This window comes from Terrapene carolina, unplaced genomic scaffold (assembly GCF_002925995.2).
Source record: "Terrapene carolina triunguis isolate 2854851 unplaced genomic scaffold, T_m_triunguis-2.0 Scaffold68, whole genome shotgun sequence".
Taxonomy (NCBI): Eukaryota; Metazoa; Chordata; order Testudines; family Emydidae; genus Terrapene; species Terrapene triunguis.
In genome coordinates this window covers 77,630,031-77,650,518 of record NW_020664419.1, presented here as the reverse complement: position 1 = coordinate 77,650,518, position 20,488 = coordinate 77,630,031, and the positions used below count along the sequence as shown (strand labels likewise).

The following is a 20,488-nucleotide window of genomic DNA, read 5'->3' as shown; positions in this document are numbered from 1 at the left end:
ACTGCAATACATAAGGAGACTGCATTTCTGACTTCTTGGTAGCCAGTGTAGTAAGACAGAAATTTACTTTTGTTGCTTGCTTGGAATTTCTCATGGAAGAATAACCACCAGTTTTGCAGTGTGTCTGCCCTATTTCTTAGCATTTGTCCTGAATCTGATATTCTGTTATGACCCACTGAGGCACAGTGACACTAACCCCTATCCAAAGATGCCTGTTGTGAAATTTAATGTTTATGAAGTGCTAAAGAGTGTTATTAACATAAAATAAATAAATAAATAAATAAATAATAATAATAAAAGGAAACCTTTACAGAGGCATATAATGAACAATACAAAGTTGTATAGAAAGCACAGAAATAGGTATATACTCCACGTCACATAATTCCTATTGACTCTAACAGGTACTATTCAGGTGAATAGTCATGCTCTGCACTAATATTTTAGTTCTATGAGACAAAGTTGTTTTCTTACCTGTAAGTTTGCATTCGTCAGGAGGGGTTTTGATGAGTCGAATTTCTGAAAAGACTGTAATTAAAATGTAACAATGAATGATGAATGAGTTGCTGATGATCTTACAAGGAACTTGGGGGAAACCAATGTAATGGTACAGTGTCACATGCTATATTGTCATGTAAGCCTCAGTTCAGAAACGGATTTAAGCATGTGTTCAAATGCAATTGACTTCAGTGTTGCTGAGCACATGTTTAAGTGCTGCTCTGAATAATGAAGATTCCCAGAGGGCCAAAGAAAATATCACTAATGGTACTGGTGTCCTCTAAGGTCCAATCTAGTGGGGGTGCAATATGCTCACTCTCTTTAGGCAACAACACTGGTATCTTACTCTTGTAAGACTTTCAGCTTCTTAACCCATTAAGTGTCTTCCTATGGCATTTGTTTGAAAGAAATGTTGGCAATTTTAAATAAGATCATCTTTCTGCGTGAACACTTTTCATTTAAGTAATGTTTCATATGAAACCTAAGATTGCTACACATTAAAATGGGGAAAGGAAGATTTTTTTCTCTCTTTTTTTTTTTAAGATTATTTGTGTTTTTGACATTTTGTATATTTTCAGATTCTTTGTAATCGGTTTTACTTAGCCCCGATACTGGTCTCAACAACACTGGTGGCATAGGCGCCGACTTCTGCTCCCGCCTGTGGGTGCTCAACCCCCCCCCGACTCCACCCCTGCCCCGCCCCCATTCCAACCCCTTCCCCAAAGGCCCCACCCTAACTCCGCCCCCTCCTTACCCCTATTCCGACTCCTTCCCCAAATCCCCGCCCTGGCCCCACCTCTTCCCCACATCCTCCCCTGAGCACGCCACATTCCCACTCCTCCCCCGCCCTCCAAGCACAGTGGGAAACACTGGGAGGTAGGTGGAGGAGCGGGGGACACGGCGTGCTCAGGGAAGGAGGCGGAGGAGGAGGTGGGGCGCGGGAGCTTGCCACTAATTTTTCCCTGTGGGTGCTCCCAGCCCCAGAGCACCCACGGAGTCGGCACCTATGACTGGTGAAACAGAAATCAGAATCTAGCCTTTTGTGCATTTGATGTCACTGCCTCTGTAGTCAGTTTCACTGTTTCCCCACAGTCAGTCATTTCCCCTGTTGCCTGTGTTAGCTTTTCACACAAACAGAGGAATAAAAACATTTTTAAAAAGACCATGTAATTGTAATGCTACAAAATTTTCGAGGAACTTGGGGGCATATTTGGTATGTAAAATTAATTTGTACTCATCTTTCCAGACTGACTGGATTCCAAAATGACAGTGGCCCTTTTAAAAGGCTATAAGCTTCTCCTATAGTGAAATGCTAAAAATGGTAATATTAAAAGGAAGAGAGGAAAATAATGTTAACTGAAGGCAATTAAAGAACTCAAGAAGTGAAAAGATATGATTTGTAACTTGTTAGTTTATTTTTTAATCTAGCCTGAGTGATTCTAATTCTCAAATGACAAACAACAGAACTAATCAGGCTATCAGACCTTTGTTTTGGACACCAAAGTACACACACACACACACACACACACACACACACACATTCTTTACATGAAATTACATGAAAGGAATGTTAAAGTTGCAAAATAAAATGTTTCAAGATCAGGAGATACCCAAGTACATATATCCTGAACTCTGTCCCTTTGTGCATATGCATTATAAGAAAGGGTGAAATCCTGGCATCACTGAAGTCAATGGGAATTTTGCCATAGGCTGAAATAAGGCTAGGATTTCACCTATAGCCTTAAACTACATGGTCACATACTCTTTTTTTTCTTCCTGCAAGACGCCTGCCTTACTCATTGTATAGGCTGGATGACACACAGTGAACAAGAAAGGTATTCAAAATTTATTTTTGTCTTCACTGTTCAATGTATGGTTTTCTCCCTCATTCAGTGCATGTCACCTAAACTGCTTATTGCATGATGCTGGAGTACTCGTAATTTCAGGAACTAGTAATGGCTCTACTGCTTGTAAAGGTTTTGGATCTTTATAATTCTATGAAGGAGAACCAAGTAAGGGTATAAATATAATCCAAGCATGCATATTTTACCATCATTTTCCCAATAAGTCTGTAGCCTGCAGGTACTTTCCAGGGAATTTTTTCGCCATGATTGAGCAGACACAGTTCACAGAAAGCCTCCGCAAAAAATCTTAAATCTGTAAGTACTTTAATCTTTAAAGAAATAAGAAACTGAGATTTAGTTTTAGTGCCTTTTTTTAGTCATTCCATTTCCTTACAATACATTATATTAAAAGGGAAATCGTCAAGTAATTTTGACCCAAAGTTTGACCATTTAAAATGGACACAATTTAATGGAGAATGTTCTCTGCTAGACAGCTATCCTATATATCTTGTACTGAATAAATGAACCCAAAAGCTGAAGATCTCATGTAACAACAATAAAATAAACAAACTTTCTCCAAAACTGAAAAAAAAATTCAATTAGGGTTCAGGTTTGGTTAGAACTTTATAGTTATAGTTCAAGTCAATGAACTATATTTTATCCAAATCAATGTACTCACCCCTCTCCACAATCCTCATAATTTCCTTGAGTTATCCAAACTCTATAATAGAACACTTTCACTTACAAGTTATGCTATTTTTAAAAATGCTCTCACACTAAGATTTAAAGAACTTTAGCAGGAGTACAAATGAAGTGACAAACCTATTCCAAAAGTTATGACAATGTTCTTGATGACATTACTGGTGTTGACAGTGAGTAAGAAAGTGAACAAGGACAGCCACATTCACGTACACTCCATATTTTAAAAAAAATTAAAGAGCAGGAGACATCTTGACTCCAGTGCTGCGCGCTGGGGCTCGGCAGAGGTCCGCTGAGGGACGGTGCTGGAGGAGCCCGGTGCCTCATAAGTAATCTCTCTGGATGAGTGGAGCACTGAGGGTAAAGACTTCGCTAGGGAAGCTCTCTTTTTGTGAGAGTCTCTTGTTGGAGAGGTCGAGGCTCGCTTCCTGATAGTTTTGGAAGTTGGAGCCTTATCATTGCTTAGGTATCTCAGTTTATGAAACTCCCTGGAGGACGTCTCTTGTGGAAGTTGGAGGGATTTCTCCATCAGAAGCATTTTCAAACCGAAATCCCTATCGCGACTTGCTCTTGACTTCAAGTTGCTGCAGTGTATGCATTTCTGGGAGATATGAGTTTCTCCCAGACAGCGGATGTAGGATGTGTGGCCGTCAGAGACCGGCATTGGTTCACGGCAGGAGTCACACTTTTAAACCCCGTTGAGCCCTCCTCCCCCACAATAGACGAGGGTGGGAGTTAATTGATGTGGTAAACCATAGAGCTATTTGTAAATGGAGAACTAAGTAAAGAAATTATTTTTGTTGAAGAAAATCCTCTAAGAGGAACTAACGAAACTATGTAACTAAGTATAGACTAATAAGTTCCTATGTAACTTTTTTTTTCTCCAGAAAGTATCAAGGAGAGCTCCGTCTGCAGCCAAGGACAGTTGAGAAGGAACTGAGGGGACAGTCGGGGGTCCGCACGCTACAGGAGACACCGATGGCTGCACAAGACAGCTCCTGTGCGCGCCCTTCCCCTGACCGAGTACTGCTGCAAAAAATCTCCGATCTCCGGCGCAGGGACGCACCGACACCTAGAGTGGAGCACACACCGGGACACCACTCGAAGAAGAATCAATGTTTGCCAAAGAAAAAGGCCAGACTCAGAGGGAATATGTTATGTTCATATTTTTGACTATTGTAGGAGTCTTGATTAGTAAAGACAATAATAAAAAATAATAGTGATTTCAATCACAAAGGACTCTCATTCCATCAAGGTGCTCATCAAGAGAAGAAATATTGAACAAAAACTCAAGTATAAAGTATTTCTTTTACAGTTCATGGCACAATGTTATATACCAAGCAACAGTAAATCAATTACATTTAGTAATAAAGTTAAATGAAAAGTTTATTCAAAAATGTAATATGTTGTAGCAGCTAGAAAGTTTTACATTACCTTGAGGATTCTTCCTTCAATACATTTAACCGGGTCCCGACAAATTTCAGAAACAAAGTATTGGTACAATGTAAATAGTGGCAAAACCTGCAGAAAAAAATGTTAGGCGGTCTAGACATAAAAGCCAGAAAGTCTGCCAATACAAAAATACAGTACTGCAAAGACTGTACATTAAAGAAAACACATGAAAGTAGCCTAATTTATAGTACTAGTACTTCCATTGCCATCCTGGCTTGATATCTTCTTCAGAACTGCTTCTCTTGTGTTCTATGAAGAATGGATACTTTACAAAATTCTGTAAATGGCTAAAGCCAATCCTACTATTCTTAAGAGCACTGTCTTTCATCCGATCAATACAACAGAATTTAAAGTTTCCTCAAAATTGTCCTCTTAGCTCAGGGGTGTTTGATGTACCATAAGAGAGTACATCTATTTGAAAGAATTTAGTACACAGGGTTGCTCAAAAAGTCTGTACTCTGATGCCAAAAATTTTCTAAAACAATCACTAAAAGGATAAAACGATACCGATGACATTATAAAATAGTAAATACCTAGTCAAATATAATAATTTTCTAATTTAAACTATTTAGATTAGAATACAAATTGAATCCTGACAAGGCTCAGTTGAGTTGGACCTGCTTATCCAACAGTGAATGTGTCTCTTGATCTAAATTATTTTTATTAGACAAAGTTAATAAAAGGTAAATGCTTGATCCGATAATCTTTACTTATGTGATTAATATTTAACTATCCAAACAGTCCCATTAATTTCAATTCAACTGCTGATCTAAGGGTAACTCACACAAAAAAGTATAATGTACTAGGACCCAGTCCTGCAATAATAAATAAACTTTGTTCACTATTTTACAGATTAAAATATACTCAGGTTAAAAATCATATTTGGATTAACATTGAAAGAACTTTTGTAATCTGCTTTACTGTTAACCACTTATACTGTTTTTTCTTTTTAATTTTCTTTCAGTGTGGACAACGAAAACAAGCTATGCAGTGTTACTTTGGCTTATATTTATTTTCTTGTCAATGTCACTTTACGGTTCTCATGAACTAGTTTAATAGTGCTGTGTCTGTATTACAAAGTCCTCAAGGGAATCTTAGTTTGTTCTTGAAATGTTTTCTCTACAAATTTAAAATATTTCTGAAAAAAATATATTCCGTAAAATATTATTTTATCAAACCAAAACCTGGAGCCAAATTTGACCTCACTTTAAGTGTGCTTTAATGGTGTCCATTGTCCAAAATAGTCCCATAGCTGATTACACTGTACAATATGGTGGAAATGTAGCTCTTACCCTGCTGGTACTGCTATTGCAGTGCCTCTGATCTATTGCCGACTAGCTACTCTACCTGATACAGGAGCAATGTGTCTATAGATGTGCATAAAGAGGTGTGTGAAGTACTTCTTCAACTAGCAATCTGCTCTCTGAGATTGATAAGCAGGTGAGAGTGTGTTTTATTAAAGTAGGAGAGAAAGAAGCAATCTGTATAGAATAAAATTAACCTGGAGGCTAGGAGGGGACAGAATTAAAGTGGAAAATGGGAAGGAACTTGGTGGAGGGCAGGGGTACAGACCAGAGCCTTGCAGCAGGACATGCTGTCATAATAGCAGAAGAAGGTAAAATGTACTTTGTTGCGGATGCGACTGGGTGGGCAAAAAAAAGAGACTGTGGCAAAGTAAAGCAAGTTTTTCTTTTTTTTTTAAATAAAGGTTTCAATACTTAAGCGAGGGATTGAAAGAAATTTGCTGTCTATTATAACAGGAGTTAAAGTATTTCTTACATAGCTTAAACAAGATTTGTTTTATTCTTTTAGTGATAAAAGTGTATCTGAATTCCATTTGTATATATATTAAGCAACTTAGGGTATTGCAGGGTGGGACAGAAGCAGAATTAAAGAAACAGTCCCGCGCAGGGCTCTAGTAAAGATAATCAATAAGGGAGGGAAGTAGTGAAGACTGATCTTTAAGAGAAGGAAGAGAAAATGAAAGTGGGGAAAACAAAACTAAAATAACTTACTTACTGAATCTATAATTAAAGTTCTCTAATGTGCTTTGAATATATTGCATTTACACTCACTCTTGGAGTACAGCGGCTTTTGAAATCACATATATTATGTGTTTTCCTCCAAAGTGCTTAGGAACAGTAGACACACAATGCAATTTTGGCTTCCTGTCATGTACAAGTGCCCTATCTATGCTAACAAATTGTAATCCACTGACAACCTGGACACACCGTGAGTGGTAGAAAAGCCAGCAGCTGCATCTACTTAGGAAGACACAGCATAAGCACAAAGGTTGTTTAGCTCTGCAGCCAATTCCATTTGTAAACTGGATAAAATCCTAGTTTATCTCTGCATCTGGCTTCATGTGAAAAGAACTTCTATGCCTGAGCTTAGCTCTACTCATTGACTAGTACTGACACTTTCAAGGAGGGAGGAAATAAATGAGAGAGAGAGAAAGGGAGAGACCATTACAATATTCCATCAACACTTCTTTTAACATCATGGCATGAAATAATACATCAGTATCGCTGACCTTATACACCCAAAATGTACAGACCCTAATGTACAGACCCTAAGGCAGTCATTCTCAAACTTATTTGATCATGCCCCCCTTCTTTGTGTCTGCAGTAGTTTATGTGCTCCCGGCCCCAGGCACCCAGCCAGCAGCCGTCGCTCTCTGGCCACACAGCTCTGAAGGCAAAGCAGAGAGCGGTGGCTGCTGCCCAGATGCCCACCTCTGAAGGCAGCATCACCGCCAGCAGCATAGCAGAAATATGATGGGTGTCATGGTATGGTATTGCTACCCTTACTTCTCTGCTGCTGCTGGTGGTGGCGCAGCCTTCAGAGCTGGGCGCTCGGCCAGCAGCCGCCACTCTCTAGCTGCCCAGTTCTCAATGTCTGCAGAAAGTTTTTTTTCCCCTAAAGCTTCTCACAGCCCGTCCCCCCAAATACATTCCATGATGCCCCCAGGGGCACCCTCCTTCCCGGGGCATACACACACCCCGGTTTGAGAATCTCTGCCCTAAGGGATTAAAAAATGCAGAACTCTGTGCCATGACCCTGTTGCAACAGCCCCCAGACCAAGAGCCGACAAAGATAACAAGGGCTCTCTCCAAAACATGCAAGGTACCCACAACAGATTAAGCATAACAATTTTCTATTAAATATGATGACTTACAATTCATTCATATATGTTTTTGAATAGTACTTACTATTAGATTTTGCTTTGCACAATGCAATTCAAATATAAGAAAACTCAGACTTGCAACTACAGTGGAGACATCAGCTCTGTAGCGATCAGAGAACAAATCAATGCCAGGAATAAGTTTGTGTATTTCATATTGTGCAAAGTCACAATCAGCTGTGGGATGTGGAATAGAGACTTTAAACAATGTCTGAAAATAATAAAAATGACATATTTGTAAGTATATATGCAGCTGTGAAGCATAAAAAAGGATGAATAATTCCCAAAACTCAAAATGAAATTCAGTCAACTTCTATATTTCACCTGGCTCCAAATGAAACCATGCACCTTGAAAACAATATGCCAACTACTGAATAAATTCTAAATGAAAATATATCCTTACCTTAAAGAGTATAGCAGAGAAAATGCAGCATTTAGTTCTTAGTCTCACATTTGATGTCAATATGTACCTGAGTAAGTATAACATATAAGCAAGACATTTGAACGTGTTCATTAATTTATGTTAATTAACAAAGCTTTTTTCCCCTACTATCATTATTATTATTAATAATGAACTCTAGCAGTTTTTCAGATCTGAAAATGTTAAGTCACATGGCTTAATGAACTACTGGAAGGTTCTCAATATTATGGTGATGAGGGCAGTATAAGAACCTATATAGAAAAAAGAGAAACAAATAGATATGTGGTTATATCCCCCCTCATAATATCTCACCAGAGATTTCATGATGATTGGCCACTATTCTGTGTATAATATGTGCAAGGTGCTTTAATCTTTTGCATTTTATGGGGCAAAATCCTTACCTCTGCTCCAGACCCATTACTTTGAGTAAAAGGGCCAGAGCAGCATAAACTGGCTCTAAAAGCCCTGGAAATTGATGGAGAAGGATTCCCCCAGTGCAGGAATTGAGGTAGACAGCTGTAAGGCTGGTTTCCCAGGATTCCCTCACAAGCTCTAGCTGTGACAGATATGGCAATTTCCTGCAACATCCTTGGGAGACCTAACTGAATTAAATTTAAGTATCTTTGGGGTCCATTGTATTAAATGAATGGGTTATGTATAATTGTGGGCCAGTGTTGTATGTAACCTCCAGTGTGGGGATATGTTACATATGTGAGACCTGGAGGATCAAAGGACTATATTGAACAATGTGCCAGATAAGAATGGACTTGTGGAACAAAAAGTGTTAAGTGGTTTTCCTGGGGAATATCTAGGGGGAGGTGAATGCAAATTCCACATCTCTGGGGAATGCAAAAACCCAGCCTTTTGAAAATATGCCCTGAGGAGGGGTCACTGTCTGCTGATCGTCTATTACATGAGACCAAGATCAAAGGCCCGTGCTATAGAAAGGAAAAGGCTGAACTATTCCTGGTTGTTCTGGTTCTGAATCTGAGACAATCATGAACTTGTAACCACAGGGAAAACCCAGTTGTGAGTTTTGATGGAGTGACACTTAGCGCCAGAGACTGGAGTTGGGGTGACCTCTTGTAAGCTTTTTAGCATGCATGTAGATTCTTTTATTGTTTTAATATGCTTTCTCGGTAATGCTCTTACCTTCAGAATAAATGTGCTTACTTATAAAGAGCTATATTGTAATTTATAGCTATAGGCCATTAGGCTGTCCATAGACTTTGAAGAGAAAGCAAACAGGAGATGGTACCCTGTTTAGGCAGTCTGGCTTGGTGGGAATATCAGTGTAGGCAGGGAACTGCACAGCCTGGAAAAACCCTGGTCAGGAGGCAGACAGATGAGGGTTGCTACCCAACAGAGGTGATGGCTGCTGACATGGGTGCCCTTGGCGGACCACGGAGGGGGAATACAGGTGCAGTTGCCCTGAACTGTGACACTCGCATGGGGTGGAAGTGTACTGTGGGTGGGGCCATAGTGCTGTAGAGATTCCGGGTGCACTGTTGCCCAAGGCAGTCAGGGACAGGCTGCTGCTTAAGTTACACCTGGGGCTGCAGAGCAGCTCAGGATCAGTGGCCACAAAAGGTAGTTTAAGCCACCTATGACCCTGCCCCTCCCTCCCCCCCTCCGGCTGCTAATTCTGTGCTGTGCCTCTTAGAGGCACAAAACAGAATCTTAACTATGGTCTTTTAATAGTATGCATACGATAGCTTGGCTGATATAGTTATTTGTGGTAGTCCTGCACACAACAGATAAAACTTCATCTGATCTAAGACTAATCAGAAAAATTACTATTTTCCCCATTAAATTTGCCCCAATATATTAATATTCATTAAGAGCACTAACTTGAAAATGTTGATGTTTCTATTGAAAATTAATAAGGATGTAAAGTCCTTTTGGCTACAATTTGTCAATCATTTATTAGATTTTTATGTTTTATACATATATTATTACTCTATTCCTATGATCCCTCCCTATGCCATACGGCTGCAGTTAAAATCAGAGGGCAGTGCTTGTGAGAGGGGGCTGTCCACAGAGTGTTAAGGAGGGCACTTCCCTTTAGAATACTCTCCACATGCTGATCTAAAATAGCTCAACTCTGTTAACCTTCTGGGTATGCTACAAAGTTCATGTGCTTGAGTGGGAATTGGAAGAAGGCTGAGGAAGCTGGGGGATTAATTTTTGTTTTAAGGAAAAACGGTGATGCAGTGTGGGAATTTACAGTTATACTTTATTGGGCATGCTCACTGTTAATTAGCAAGAGACATGGTCAAGGTAATAGGAGAAGTACAGCTGCTTTGACTGATTTTGTTTTATAACTCCTCTTTAATATGTTTTTAAATTTATGTCAGGGGCACTCAAGGCCTTGGATGGGCATTTGTTGGTGTGGAGTTCTAAAATCTAAAGAAATACATTAAAAAATAAAATACCTACTGAGCTATCTTAGCTGCTAAAACTGCTGCATGCAAGCACCCCCAAATTCCAGCTTGATAAATACATTTCTCACTAAAATGTTTAGAACTTCCATCCATAAAGTCATCAGAGACATTTTTTGAAAAGCCATCTAACTCTTGCCAGTTGTTAAGTACATCAGCTATGTTGAGTGTTTCATCAAGGGCTTGACACCAATATTTAAAAGCAGATCTGTAAAACATAAAAATGCATCCATCATATTGCCGACATCTTCTGTAGCAGAAGAAGAGTTTTATTCTGTTTTCTATCAGCTACAAATAATTCTTATTCAAACAGAAAACTGGAATCTAATTTGTAAGACACAAAAAATATAATTTTTGATTAACTCACTAGACAATATTTTACTAAGAAAAAATAGCTGTATGGTAAATGACACAGTTACTTTGTAAAGATGCATATATATTGGTTCCAAAGAAAGCCATTCATTAATGCAGTTAGTAGAGAAAATGGATGGGAGAACAACATGGAAATTAAGACAGCAGATTAACTCGTAGAAGAGCTGAAAATCAGGAAAATTATTGATAAAATTACAAAAATAAAAATTGCATCATTTTTGTTTCTACTGTTCATCCAAAGACTATGTACCTCTTCTTTCCTGCATAAAAGTGAAGATTTCCAAGTTCATGCAGAGCCTGCACCTTGAGGTCTCGCTGGTTATTTATTTGAAGGATTTCTGTTTTTCATCAATTAGAAAAAAATCCATTATAACATTAAAACCATTACTGTATCTTGAACAACTTTACAATAGAAATAGATTTGCACACAGGAAATAGTAAATAAGATTATGAATATTTTATGTAAAGGTTTCTGAGGATTTGGGGATATTTTAATTTCAAATGTGTGACTATGGACCCAATCCTATTCCCACTAACTCCAACTGGAGCAAGAGCAGGACATACACGTGAATCTGTTTCAGACCTACTAAACGGACAGAACCTGTTTGAAAATAAGCATTCATGATACAAATGCAATTCTCTGATTTCTACAGGTTGCATACAGCAGTTTAAAAAATCATAAACCTCCTTAGCTGTCAAATGCTTTCCTGGGAAAAGTCTGTAAAAAGAAGTAAAGGGACACTGTCAGAAGACAAAATCATGAGCCAGATTCTCAACTGGTGTAAATCAGTGAAGCTCCACTGAAGTAACATTTTTCATATGAAGAGATAACTACTGAAAATTGTGACTGAGGTATTGGCTTGTTTTGGATCATTATTTTTTATTGAGGAGGTGGGGAGGGGGAGCAGGGGCTGTCCCATAAACACTATGGGGATGGGGAATACCTGCTGTGAAGACTGTCTGACGTGAAAGGGACAGAGAATAAAACTGCATGAAGAGGAACATGAACATAGGTATACAGAGTTGTTTGTATTAGCTGTAAACAAAAATATGTAAATATCTTACCAATAGTTTTTTCATATGAAGAGACAACTACTGAGAGCTGTGACTCAGGTAATGGTCTGCTTTCGACCATACTGCGGAAATTAAATTTTTCTTGAGAAAGGTCAAGTGGTTTTGGTAGAAATGTCAGTTCAGCTCCCACACTAAATTCCACTTTTCCATTTGAAAAGATCTGATTGGGTACTCTTCCAAAGGTTTCTAGATCAGAAATGCAATTTATTTACTAAATATAGGTTACAGCCATATTTCCTTCACATAAATGTTTCTACACCATATCACCCAAACAAAATATTTTCAGTGTATGATTTCTACATGGCATTTCTGGTCTTTATAATAGCAGGTTAGAAGGAATAGGTAACTTGTGATTAAAAGTGAATAAACATGGGAGCAGAAAATCAGGCTGCATTTTTCAGAAACATTTTCTTTCCCTGTAGTATATATTAATTTGCTCTGAATAAATGAACTGTGATACACTGAGCATTACTTATACTCTGGATTTAGTCTGAAAGCATGCTAAACAAGTAAGTTTTAAAATGTTCCTATTTGCCCCATATAGCTTTCAAGGAGAAATTTTCCAGGACCAGAAACTCAGTCAGCAACTCAACACAATGTCAATCCAGAGATCTACAGAAAATTCAGTAGTATTCTTTGGGCTCCTATTTTACACAGTGATGGATGCTGGAATCATTGCAGACATGATGTTCTATATTCCAAGTAACTGTGGTTCTTCAAGATGTGTTGTCCATATGCTCTGAGGTTGTCCTCCTACACCATATGGCATAAAAGTTGGGGTGACCCCAAGTGTCCCTCAATTCCTTTGCCAGTATAGAATCCAGGTGTTATAGGATTCTGTAGTTGTGCGGAAGAAGCATGGGTTGCGGAATACACTGTGATGTTGCACTCTATATGATTTTATGAAAATATGCTAATGAGTGTGAATATAATGTAATTGAAATATGCTTCATGCAAAAGGTCTCTTGTAAGGTATCATTACAAAGCTTATAATCTACTGAGTGTGGTAATCCTATTTGTATGAATGTATCATTCTTGTATCTGAAATTAGAAATATGACTCTAAGGTCCTATTGTAGTTATGCAAAGTGTGGACCATTAATGGTGGTTTGGAATCTTGATGGCTCCCATCAACCAGGACAATTGACTGTGGATGGCTCTGTTTGCTTGCAGGCCTTCCTGTGAGTCAGGCTGGGAGGAATGAAGGCTTGAAGTCTTACAGTGACATGTGATCATGTCACCTGAACTGGAATACATCTTTAACCTGGTGCTTTTCCATTTAGAAGGAGGGGTGGGAACCCAGAGAAGGACAAAGGATTCCCGCCTTGTGCAAAAGGTATATAAGGGGGTGGAACAGAACAAAGGGGCGGCAGTAATGAAAAATCCCCTAGCTACCACCTGAGCTGGAATAAGGGCTGTACCAGGGGAAAGGATTGTGCCCAGACTAGGAAGGCATCCAGTCTGTGAAAGAAGCTTACTGGAACATCTCTGAGGGTGAGATTTGATCTGTAATCACTTTCCTATGGTATTAGGCTTAGACTTGCATGTTTTATTTTATTTTGCTTGGTAATTCACTTTGTTCTGTCTGTTATTACTTGGAAACACTTAAATCCTACTTTTTGTATTTAATAAAATCACTTTTTACTTATTAGTTAACCCAGAATATGTATTAATACCTGGGGGGGGGCAAACAGCTGTGCATATCTCTCTATCAGTGTTACAGAGGGCGAACAATTTATGAGTTTATCCTGTCTAAGCTTTATACAGGGTAAAATGGATTTATTTGGGGTTTGGACCCCATTGCGAGCTGGGCATCTGAGTGTTGGAGACAGGAACCCTTCTTAAGCTGTTTTCAGTTAAGCCTGCAGCTTTTGGGGGATGTTGTTCAGACCTGGGTCTGTGTTTGTAGCAGGCTAGCATGTCTGGCTCAAACCAGGCAGGGCACTGAAGTCCCAAGCTGCCAGGGAAAATGGTCTCAGAGGTAGTCTCAGCACATCAGTTGGCAGTTCCCAAGGGGGTTTTCTGTGATCCAACTCATCACATACACCTCTAGAGGAATCACAAGTACTATAAAGTAAGTAACTGTTTCTTCTTCAAGTGTTTGTCGATATTATTCCACTCCTGGTGACTAACAAGCAGTAAACTAAATCATAGGAGGTGGATGCTCAGAGTCTACCTGAATAGCAACTGCAAGACAGTTTTGCCAAAGTGGGCATCAGATTTTCATGTCTCTACTAAGGAGTAATTTTGTGTAAATGTATGTACTGAACCCTATGTTGCTGCCATACAGGTTTTTCAGATTGGAACACTTCGTTCTCAAAGAAGCTGCGGTAGTTGCCTGAGCCATCGTGAGGTAAGCTATAATGTTGAATGGTGGGTCTAAATGCGCATATTCATAGTATAGCTTAATGCAAGTAGAAATCTAGTTGAATAATCTCTGGGTCTAAGTAGTTTGATCTCTTACCCTATCTGTATAAACTACAAAAAGCAACATGTCGAGTTGGTCACACGTTGTGGAGATTTCCCTCAAATGAGCCAATTCTCAAGGTATGGGTAAATCTGGACTCCTTGTTTTCTCACATAACGAGGGCCCTCGATGAAGACCCTCAGTGATGTCAATAGACCAAACGGCAGAACATTCTGTAGATAGTGGAAAATACCCACTCAGAACCACAGGAGGATGAGCAGGATGAATTACTATGTGAAAATAAGCATCTTAGCGGTTGAGAGCTGCATACCAGTCTTGTGCCTCAATGAAAAAAAGTTACAGAGGGCAGTTTTACCACCTAGAACTTGAATCTGCAGCTGAAGATGGTTAGCTGTGTCAAGTCCAAAAATGGGCACCAGACCCCTTTTTTCCTTCATTATTGGAAATAATTAGGAATAAAACCCCTTCCCTTTGTACTATAGAGGCACTTCTTCCACTGCACCAAGACTTAGAAGGGACTCCCCTTCTTGATGTAACACACTCTTGTGAAAGGGGTCTCTGAAAAGGGATTGGGGATTGGGCTGGTAAGTGGGGAGGTCTGGATTTCTATAGAATACCCCACCTCTGTGAACTCTAGACTCACGGGTCGGTAGTGGTGAGGTTCCAGGCCACACAAAAATAAAACAAATCGTTCTGAAAAGCAGCGGGGAGGAAAAAGATACTCCAGAAAATGTACATGGCTCCCGAACAAGGAGTCAAATTAGCTGCCTTGATGATGACATTGCAAGGTGAACAGATAATGAAGGAGGAGGCAGATGATTTCCTCCTCTGGTATCTTTTTCTCTTTTTAGCAGAGGCCATCTGAACCTTCTGAGTATAGTAACTAGAGCTGGTTGGGAATATTTTCAACTAATTTTTTTATTGGAACCAAAACTTTTCATGTATGTTTCAATGAAACTTTCAATGAGAAGGTTTCTAAGGTTCAGAATTGATTTTTTAGGGTGGGGGAAAGAGAGAGAAAGAGAGAGAGAGAGAGAGAGAGACACACACACACACACACCCTCAGAAAAGCCAATAGCACCATGCTAGGACACTCATCTGAGATGTGGAAGACCATATGAAGCTGGGTCTCCCATATCCCAGCCAAGTGCTTAGCTATTTTGGAGCATGGGTCTCTTGCTCCTCCTACTCCTCACTGACATTCCCTCATAGGCCTTGGCTACACTTGCAGCTGTACAGCGCTGTGAGGTAAACCTGTCTTTGTACAGCTGAGTAGGGAAAAGCGCTGCAGTCTGTCCACACTGACAGCTGCCAGCGCAGTGGTGTGGCCACACTTGCAATATTTGCAGCTGTGTTGGGAGCGGTGCATTATGGGCAGCTATCCCAGCATTCATGTGGCTGCAACGTGCTTTTCAAAACGGGTGGGGGGGGTGGATTGTGACAGGGAGTGTGGGGGGAGAGAGAGTGCTTTTTGGAGCATGTCAGCTCTCTATTTTGCAAGTTCCGAACTCCTGGCCCCCTGCTCATTCATTTACTCACTCAAAGCAAGCTACAAACTGTTTGCTTTTCTCTGTGGTACAAGGTTTGAAACCGGCACTTCCGCATTCCTGCAGACAGTCACAACAATGAAGAGGACTGGCCACTTGACAAGGTGATTAGTACAGCGCTGCAAGCGTTTACACTCACACCAGTGAGTCGTAGCCATTCCGCTGCAGCTGTTATTCCTCTCGGACATGTGGAGTACCTGCAGCGGTGTACCCAGGGAGATACAGCGCTGTAAGTGCCCTGCCAGTGTGGACGGGGAGTGAGTTACAGCACTGGGGAAGGCTTTACAGCGCTGTAACTTGCAAGTGTAGCCAAGGCCATAGACCTTAGAAACTTTCCCAATGACATTTTCATAAAAACAGATACATTTCTGCAAAAGGTTTTGGTTTCCATTGTAAAAATGTTTGGTCAATTTTTTTTTGACCAGTTCTACTAATTAGTTTTAGCATTAAACCAATTGTATCCATCAAACAGCAGATCTTCTATTGTTGTTTGCACTTCTTTAGGTATGCTAGATGACAGTAGCCAAGAAGATCTCTGTGACAGAATACATCCCAGTATTCATACTGTACACACTATTGTAATAATCTTTGTACAAAGTATGGCTTGCAAGGTATCATTTGAAAACTCATAATTTGCTGGTCAGTACTGTCTGATAAAATGTGTGTGGCAACATTGTAAGATTTCCCTGTATGATGTTATTAATGTATGTTCCAAACCCCACAGCCTTGCCCAAACTGAGGTTGGCAAAGGTTCCTAAACAAAGGAATGTGTGCACTGTTTAATTTGCATTTAAGCAGTAACCAGAGTCATCAACCAGGGAGAGAAACAAAGGATGCTCAAACAGGTGAGAAAAACACAGCACTGAGCCTTCTTCCACATAGATTTTTTGTCTCCTGGTGACCAGCTGGAAATGTTTTTCAAGAGGGGAACTGAAACTATAAAAAGGGGGGACAACTAGCCTCAGGCACCCTGCCCATCACATTCACTGCATCTGAAGCAACAAAGGAGGTATTTGTTGGACTCCGGGAGAAAGGGTCCTGACCTGTAGAGTTTGGTCAGTAAGACTGCAGAAAGCATGTGGTGAGAAACTTTGCTTGCATCTAATATAGTTTGTTAAGTTAGGTAATAGTAAATGTCTTATCTATTTTTCTTGTAACCATTTGATTTTTATGCCTCATTTCTTGTACTCCCTTAAAATCTCTCTCTTTGCAGTTAATAAACTTATTTTATTGTTTTATCTATTCCAGTGTGTTTAAATTGAAGTGTCTGGGAAATTCCATTTGGGCTGACAAGTTGTGTGCATATTATTATTTTAAAAAAATAACAGACTTAATATAACTTGTATTGTCCAGGAGAGGGCTGGGCAGCACAAGACATTCATTTCTGGGGTGAAATCTAAGACTGAGGGTGTGTTTGGGTCATCCTGCAGTATAACCAAGGCAGTATAACCAAGTATACCAAGAGTGTAACCCACGTGTGGCTAGCAGGCTGCAGTTACACACAGACACTCAGGTTGTGGCTTGCATGCCATCAGGCTGTTTGTGAATGGCCCACTTCAGCAAGGTATTGAAAGGCACCCAAGGCTGCTGGGAAGGGATGACAAAGCCCCTCACCAATCTGGACTGCACCCCAGAATGTGACAATGAGGTAATACTCCTTCCTCCTGCTGATCACAGATGGGTTTTTTTTGGTCTCAGAAGGATGGTTTCTTTGAGATGTAAGTCCCAGAGCTGTAAGCTGATCCTGAGCTCACTGGAACACTTCTTGAAGAGGTTTGCTCATGCTTTATCAGTCTCAGCCACTCCAGGATCTGAAGAGGAGTGCATAAGCCTCTCCATTAAAAAGTGTTTTTGGCAAGCCTCTTTTGCCTTTTGCATTCTCTTAGGAAAGGACCTGAAAATTGTACATTTCTCAGGAATGTGCCCTTCACCAAGGCACAATAGGTACCTTATATACACATCATTAACTGGCATCACCGCAGTGCAAGATGAGACAAGGTAGGTGAGTGTGACCTAAAGCATCCCTGTATTCACACCCTACACACTACTGTAATAATCTTTGTACAAAATATGTCTTGTGAGGTATCATTTGAATCCTAATAACTCCCTGGTCAATAATATCATGGTGAAATGTATGTAGCAAAATTATATGTAAAGTTATGAAATCTCCCTGTATGTGTTCTTAGCATATGTTTGAAACCACACAGCCCTGCCCAGACAGAAGTATTCTGAACAAAAAAAAGTTTATCTCACATAAGTAAACAGGGTCCTTGAGACATCAAGGAGAGGAGATAGCAGAAGACAAAGCAAAGAGCATGGAGCCTCCTTCTATGTCGCCTTCTTTACTCTTTGAATAAACTTTGCTTTGAAGGGTAACCCTCAGAAGAACTCACTTTAAAGGTTAATTGGACTATAAAGGAAAGGGTCAGAAAAGCCCAAGCTACCTCTCTCTCTTTCACCTAAAACAAAGGACCCAGCCTTTGAACTTTGGGAAGGGTTCTGACTTGAGAATGTGGTTAGCCCTGTTGCTGTGAACATGTGGTAAGGATTTTACCTTGAACCAAGTCTAGCTTGTTAAGTTTTAGCTACTAGAAAGCATTTTATCTTTATTGTTCTTGTAACCATTTGACTTTAAAACCTGATATTTGAGTTCACTTAAAATCCTATCTTCTTTTGTTAATAAACTGTTTTTTAATCTAAACCAATCCAGTGCTGTGTTTAAACTGAACTGTCTGGTAAATCCAGTTAAAGTAGCAGATTGTTGAATATTGATTGATCCTTTACAGGGGCAACAGACCTCTAATAACTGAACTGTCCAGTAGAGGGTTGAAGGGCGCAGAACACATGTTTTGGGGGGAAATTGTGACTGGGATGTGTCGGAGTCACCCTGCAGGTAGTAACCACAACAGGTGGAAGCCAGAGTGTGACTGGAGTGTTGCTGACAGGCTGCTGGGGTCAGAGCTGCTGGACCATAACTACAGCTATACACAGACACTCAAGGTGTGAACTGCACGCTGGCAGGTTGTTTGTGAGTGGCACAGGTTGGGAACTACAACAGCAAAGCACTGTGAGGCACCCAAGAGTGCAGGGCAGGTGGTGACACAATCCCTCACTGGTTTGGACTACACACTGGAATGTGACAGTGAGATAATATGTTTTATTGAATCAATTTCTGTTGGTCAGAGAGACAAACTTTCAAGTTTATTCAGAGCTCTTCTTCAGCTCCTGAAGCTCGAAAGCTTGCCTCTCTCACCAAGAGAAGTTGGTTCAACAAAAGATATTAACTCACCCACTTGTCTCTCTAATATCCTGGGACTAACAAAGCTGCAACAACACTGCATACCGCAATGCAATATAGGCAGTTTTAAACTCAGGAGACTACATTTGACCATATTGTAGATATGTTCATAAATGCCGATCTTCCTGCATTTATTTTTTAAAAAGTTGTGATTCGTTGTGTCTTGAAAAATAAATGTTGTGATGCTGGAAGATGTTAACGGCTGCCATCATGAGGGTCTTTGACCTATAGATAATCAAAGACCTCACTGTTCTAAGTGCTCTTCTTTCAGGCTAAGCAGAAGGAGCAATCAAATGTTCCTTTATGTAGCAATCGCAGTAATAGGAAGCCGTATCTCAAGGCACTTGGGTGCAGGACAAGGCCTGAACAAGAACTAACACAGGGGGAATAAAAGGGGGTTAACTGAAAGTATTTGCAAATGCAAAGGCTAAGATATTGGTTACAGCTGTATGTCTGAGTGTGAATTCAGAAGAAAGCCTGCAGAAACATGAGAAGCAGTCATGCATGTGGCACTGCAAGGAAACCTAGAGACAGAAGCTTTTCTGAGGCACAGTACTCACTGGAAAGGCAGACTTGGATTTCTGAGAAAGGAAACTGCCTGCTGTTCTTTGTTTCTATTATGTTCAGGGAAACAGAACTCTATATACAATCCTTGTAAAAAAAACCAGGACTGCATTAGAGAAATTCCTAATTGTATCTTCAACTTCTCCTCCTAATGAAAATAACTCATCAAGAGGCCCAAATACTGGCTAACAACTCAGGCCAAAAAAGGGCAACAAGAATTAAATGGATAATGAAAGCTGTAATAAATGAATGAAGCTGTAATGAAGAATATAAGAACGGCCATACTGGGTCAGACCAAAGTTCCATCTAGCTAGGGTGACCAGATGTTCTGTTTTTAAAGGGACAGTTCCATTTTTTGGGACTTTTTCTTATATAGGCGCCTATTACCCCCCCACCCCCGTCTCGTTTTTTCACAGTTGCTATCTGGTCACCCTACATCTAGCCCAGTATCCTGTCTTCCAACAGCGGCCAATGCCAGGTGCCCCAGAGGGAATGAACAGAACAGGTAATCAACAAGTGATCCATTCCCTGTCGCCCATTCACAGCTTCTGGCAAACAGAGGCTAGGGACACCATCCCTGCTCATCCTGGCTAATAGGCCCTATCCTCCATGAATTTATCTAGTTCTTTATTGAACCCTGTTATAGTCCTGGCCTTCACAACATCCTCTG

At 40.2% G+C, this 20,488-nt stretch overlaps 1 protein-coding gene across 1 annotated transcript in view; it reads right to left on the bottom strand.

The window, feature by feature from the left end:
* Positions 1 to 20,488, bottom strand: part of CFAP54 (cilia and flagella associated protein 54) — a 199,539-nt gene that overhangs the window by 73,192 nt on the left and 105,859 nt on the right. Inside the window, exons 40-47 of the mRNA XM_026649001.1 lie at positions 11,974 to 12,168; positions 11,159 to 11,246; positions 10,535 to 10,744; positions 8,078 to 8,144; positions 7,703 to 7,885; positions 4,473 to 4,559; positions 2,546 to 2,668; positions 472 to 525 (exon numbers count right to left, since the gene is read on the bottom strand). Coding sequence (XP_026504786.1) covers positions 472 to 525; positions 2,546 to 2,668; positions 4,473 to 4,559; positions 7,703 to 7,885; positions 8,078 to 8,144; positions 10,535 to 10,744; positions 11,159 to 11,246; positions 11,974 to 12,168 — 1,007 coding nt within the window. The remainder of the gene's footprint in view (positions 1 to 471; positions 526 to 2,545; positions 2,669 to 4,472; positions 4,560 to 7,702; positions 7,886 to 8,077; positions 8,145 to 10,534; positions 10,745 to 11,158; positions 11,247 to 11,973; positions 12,169 to 20,488) is intronic.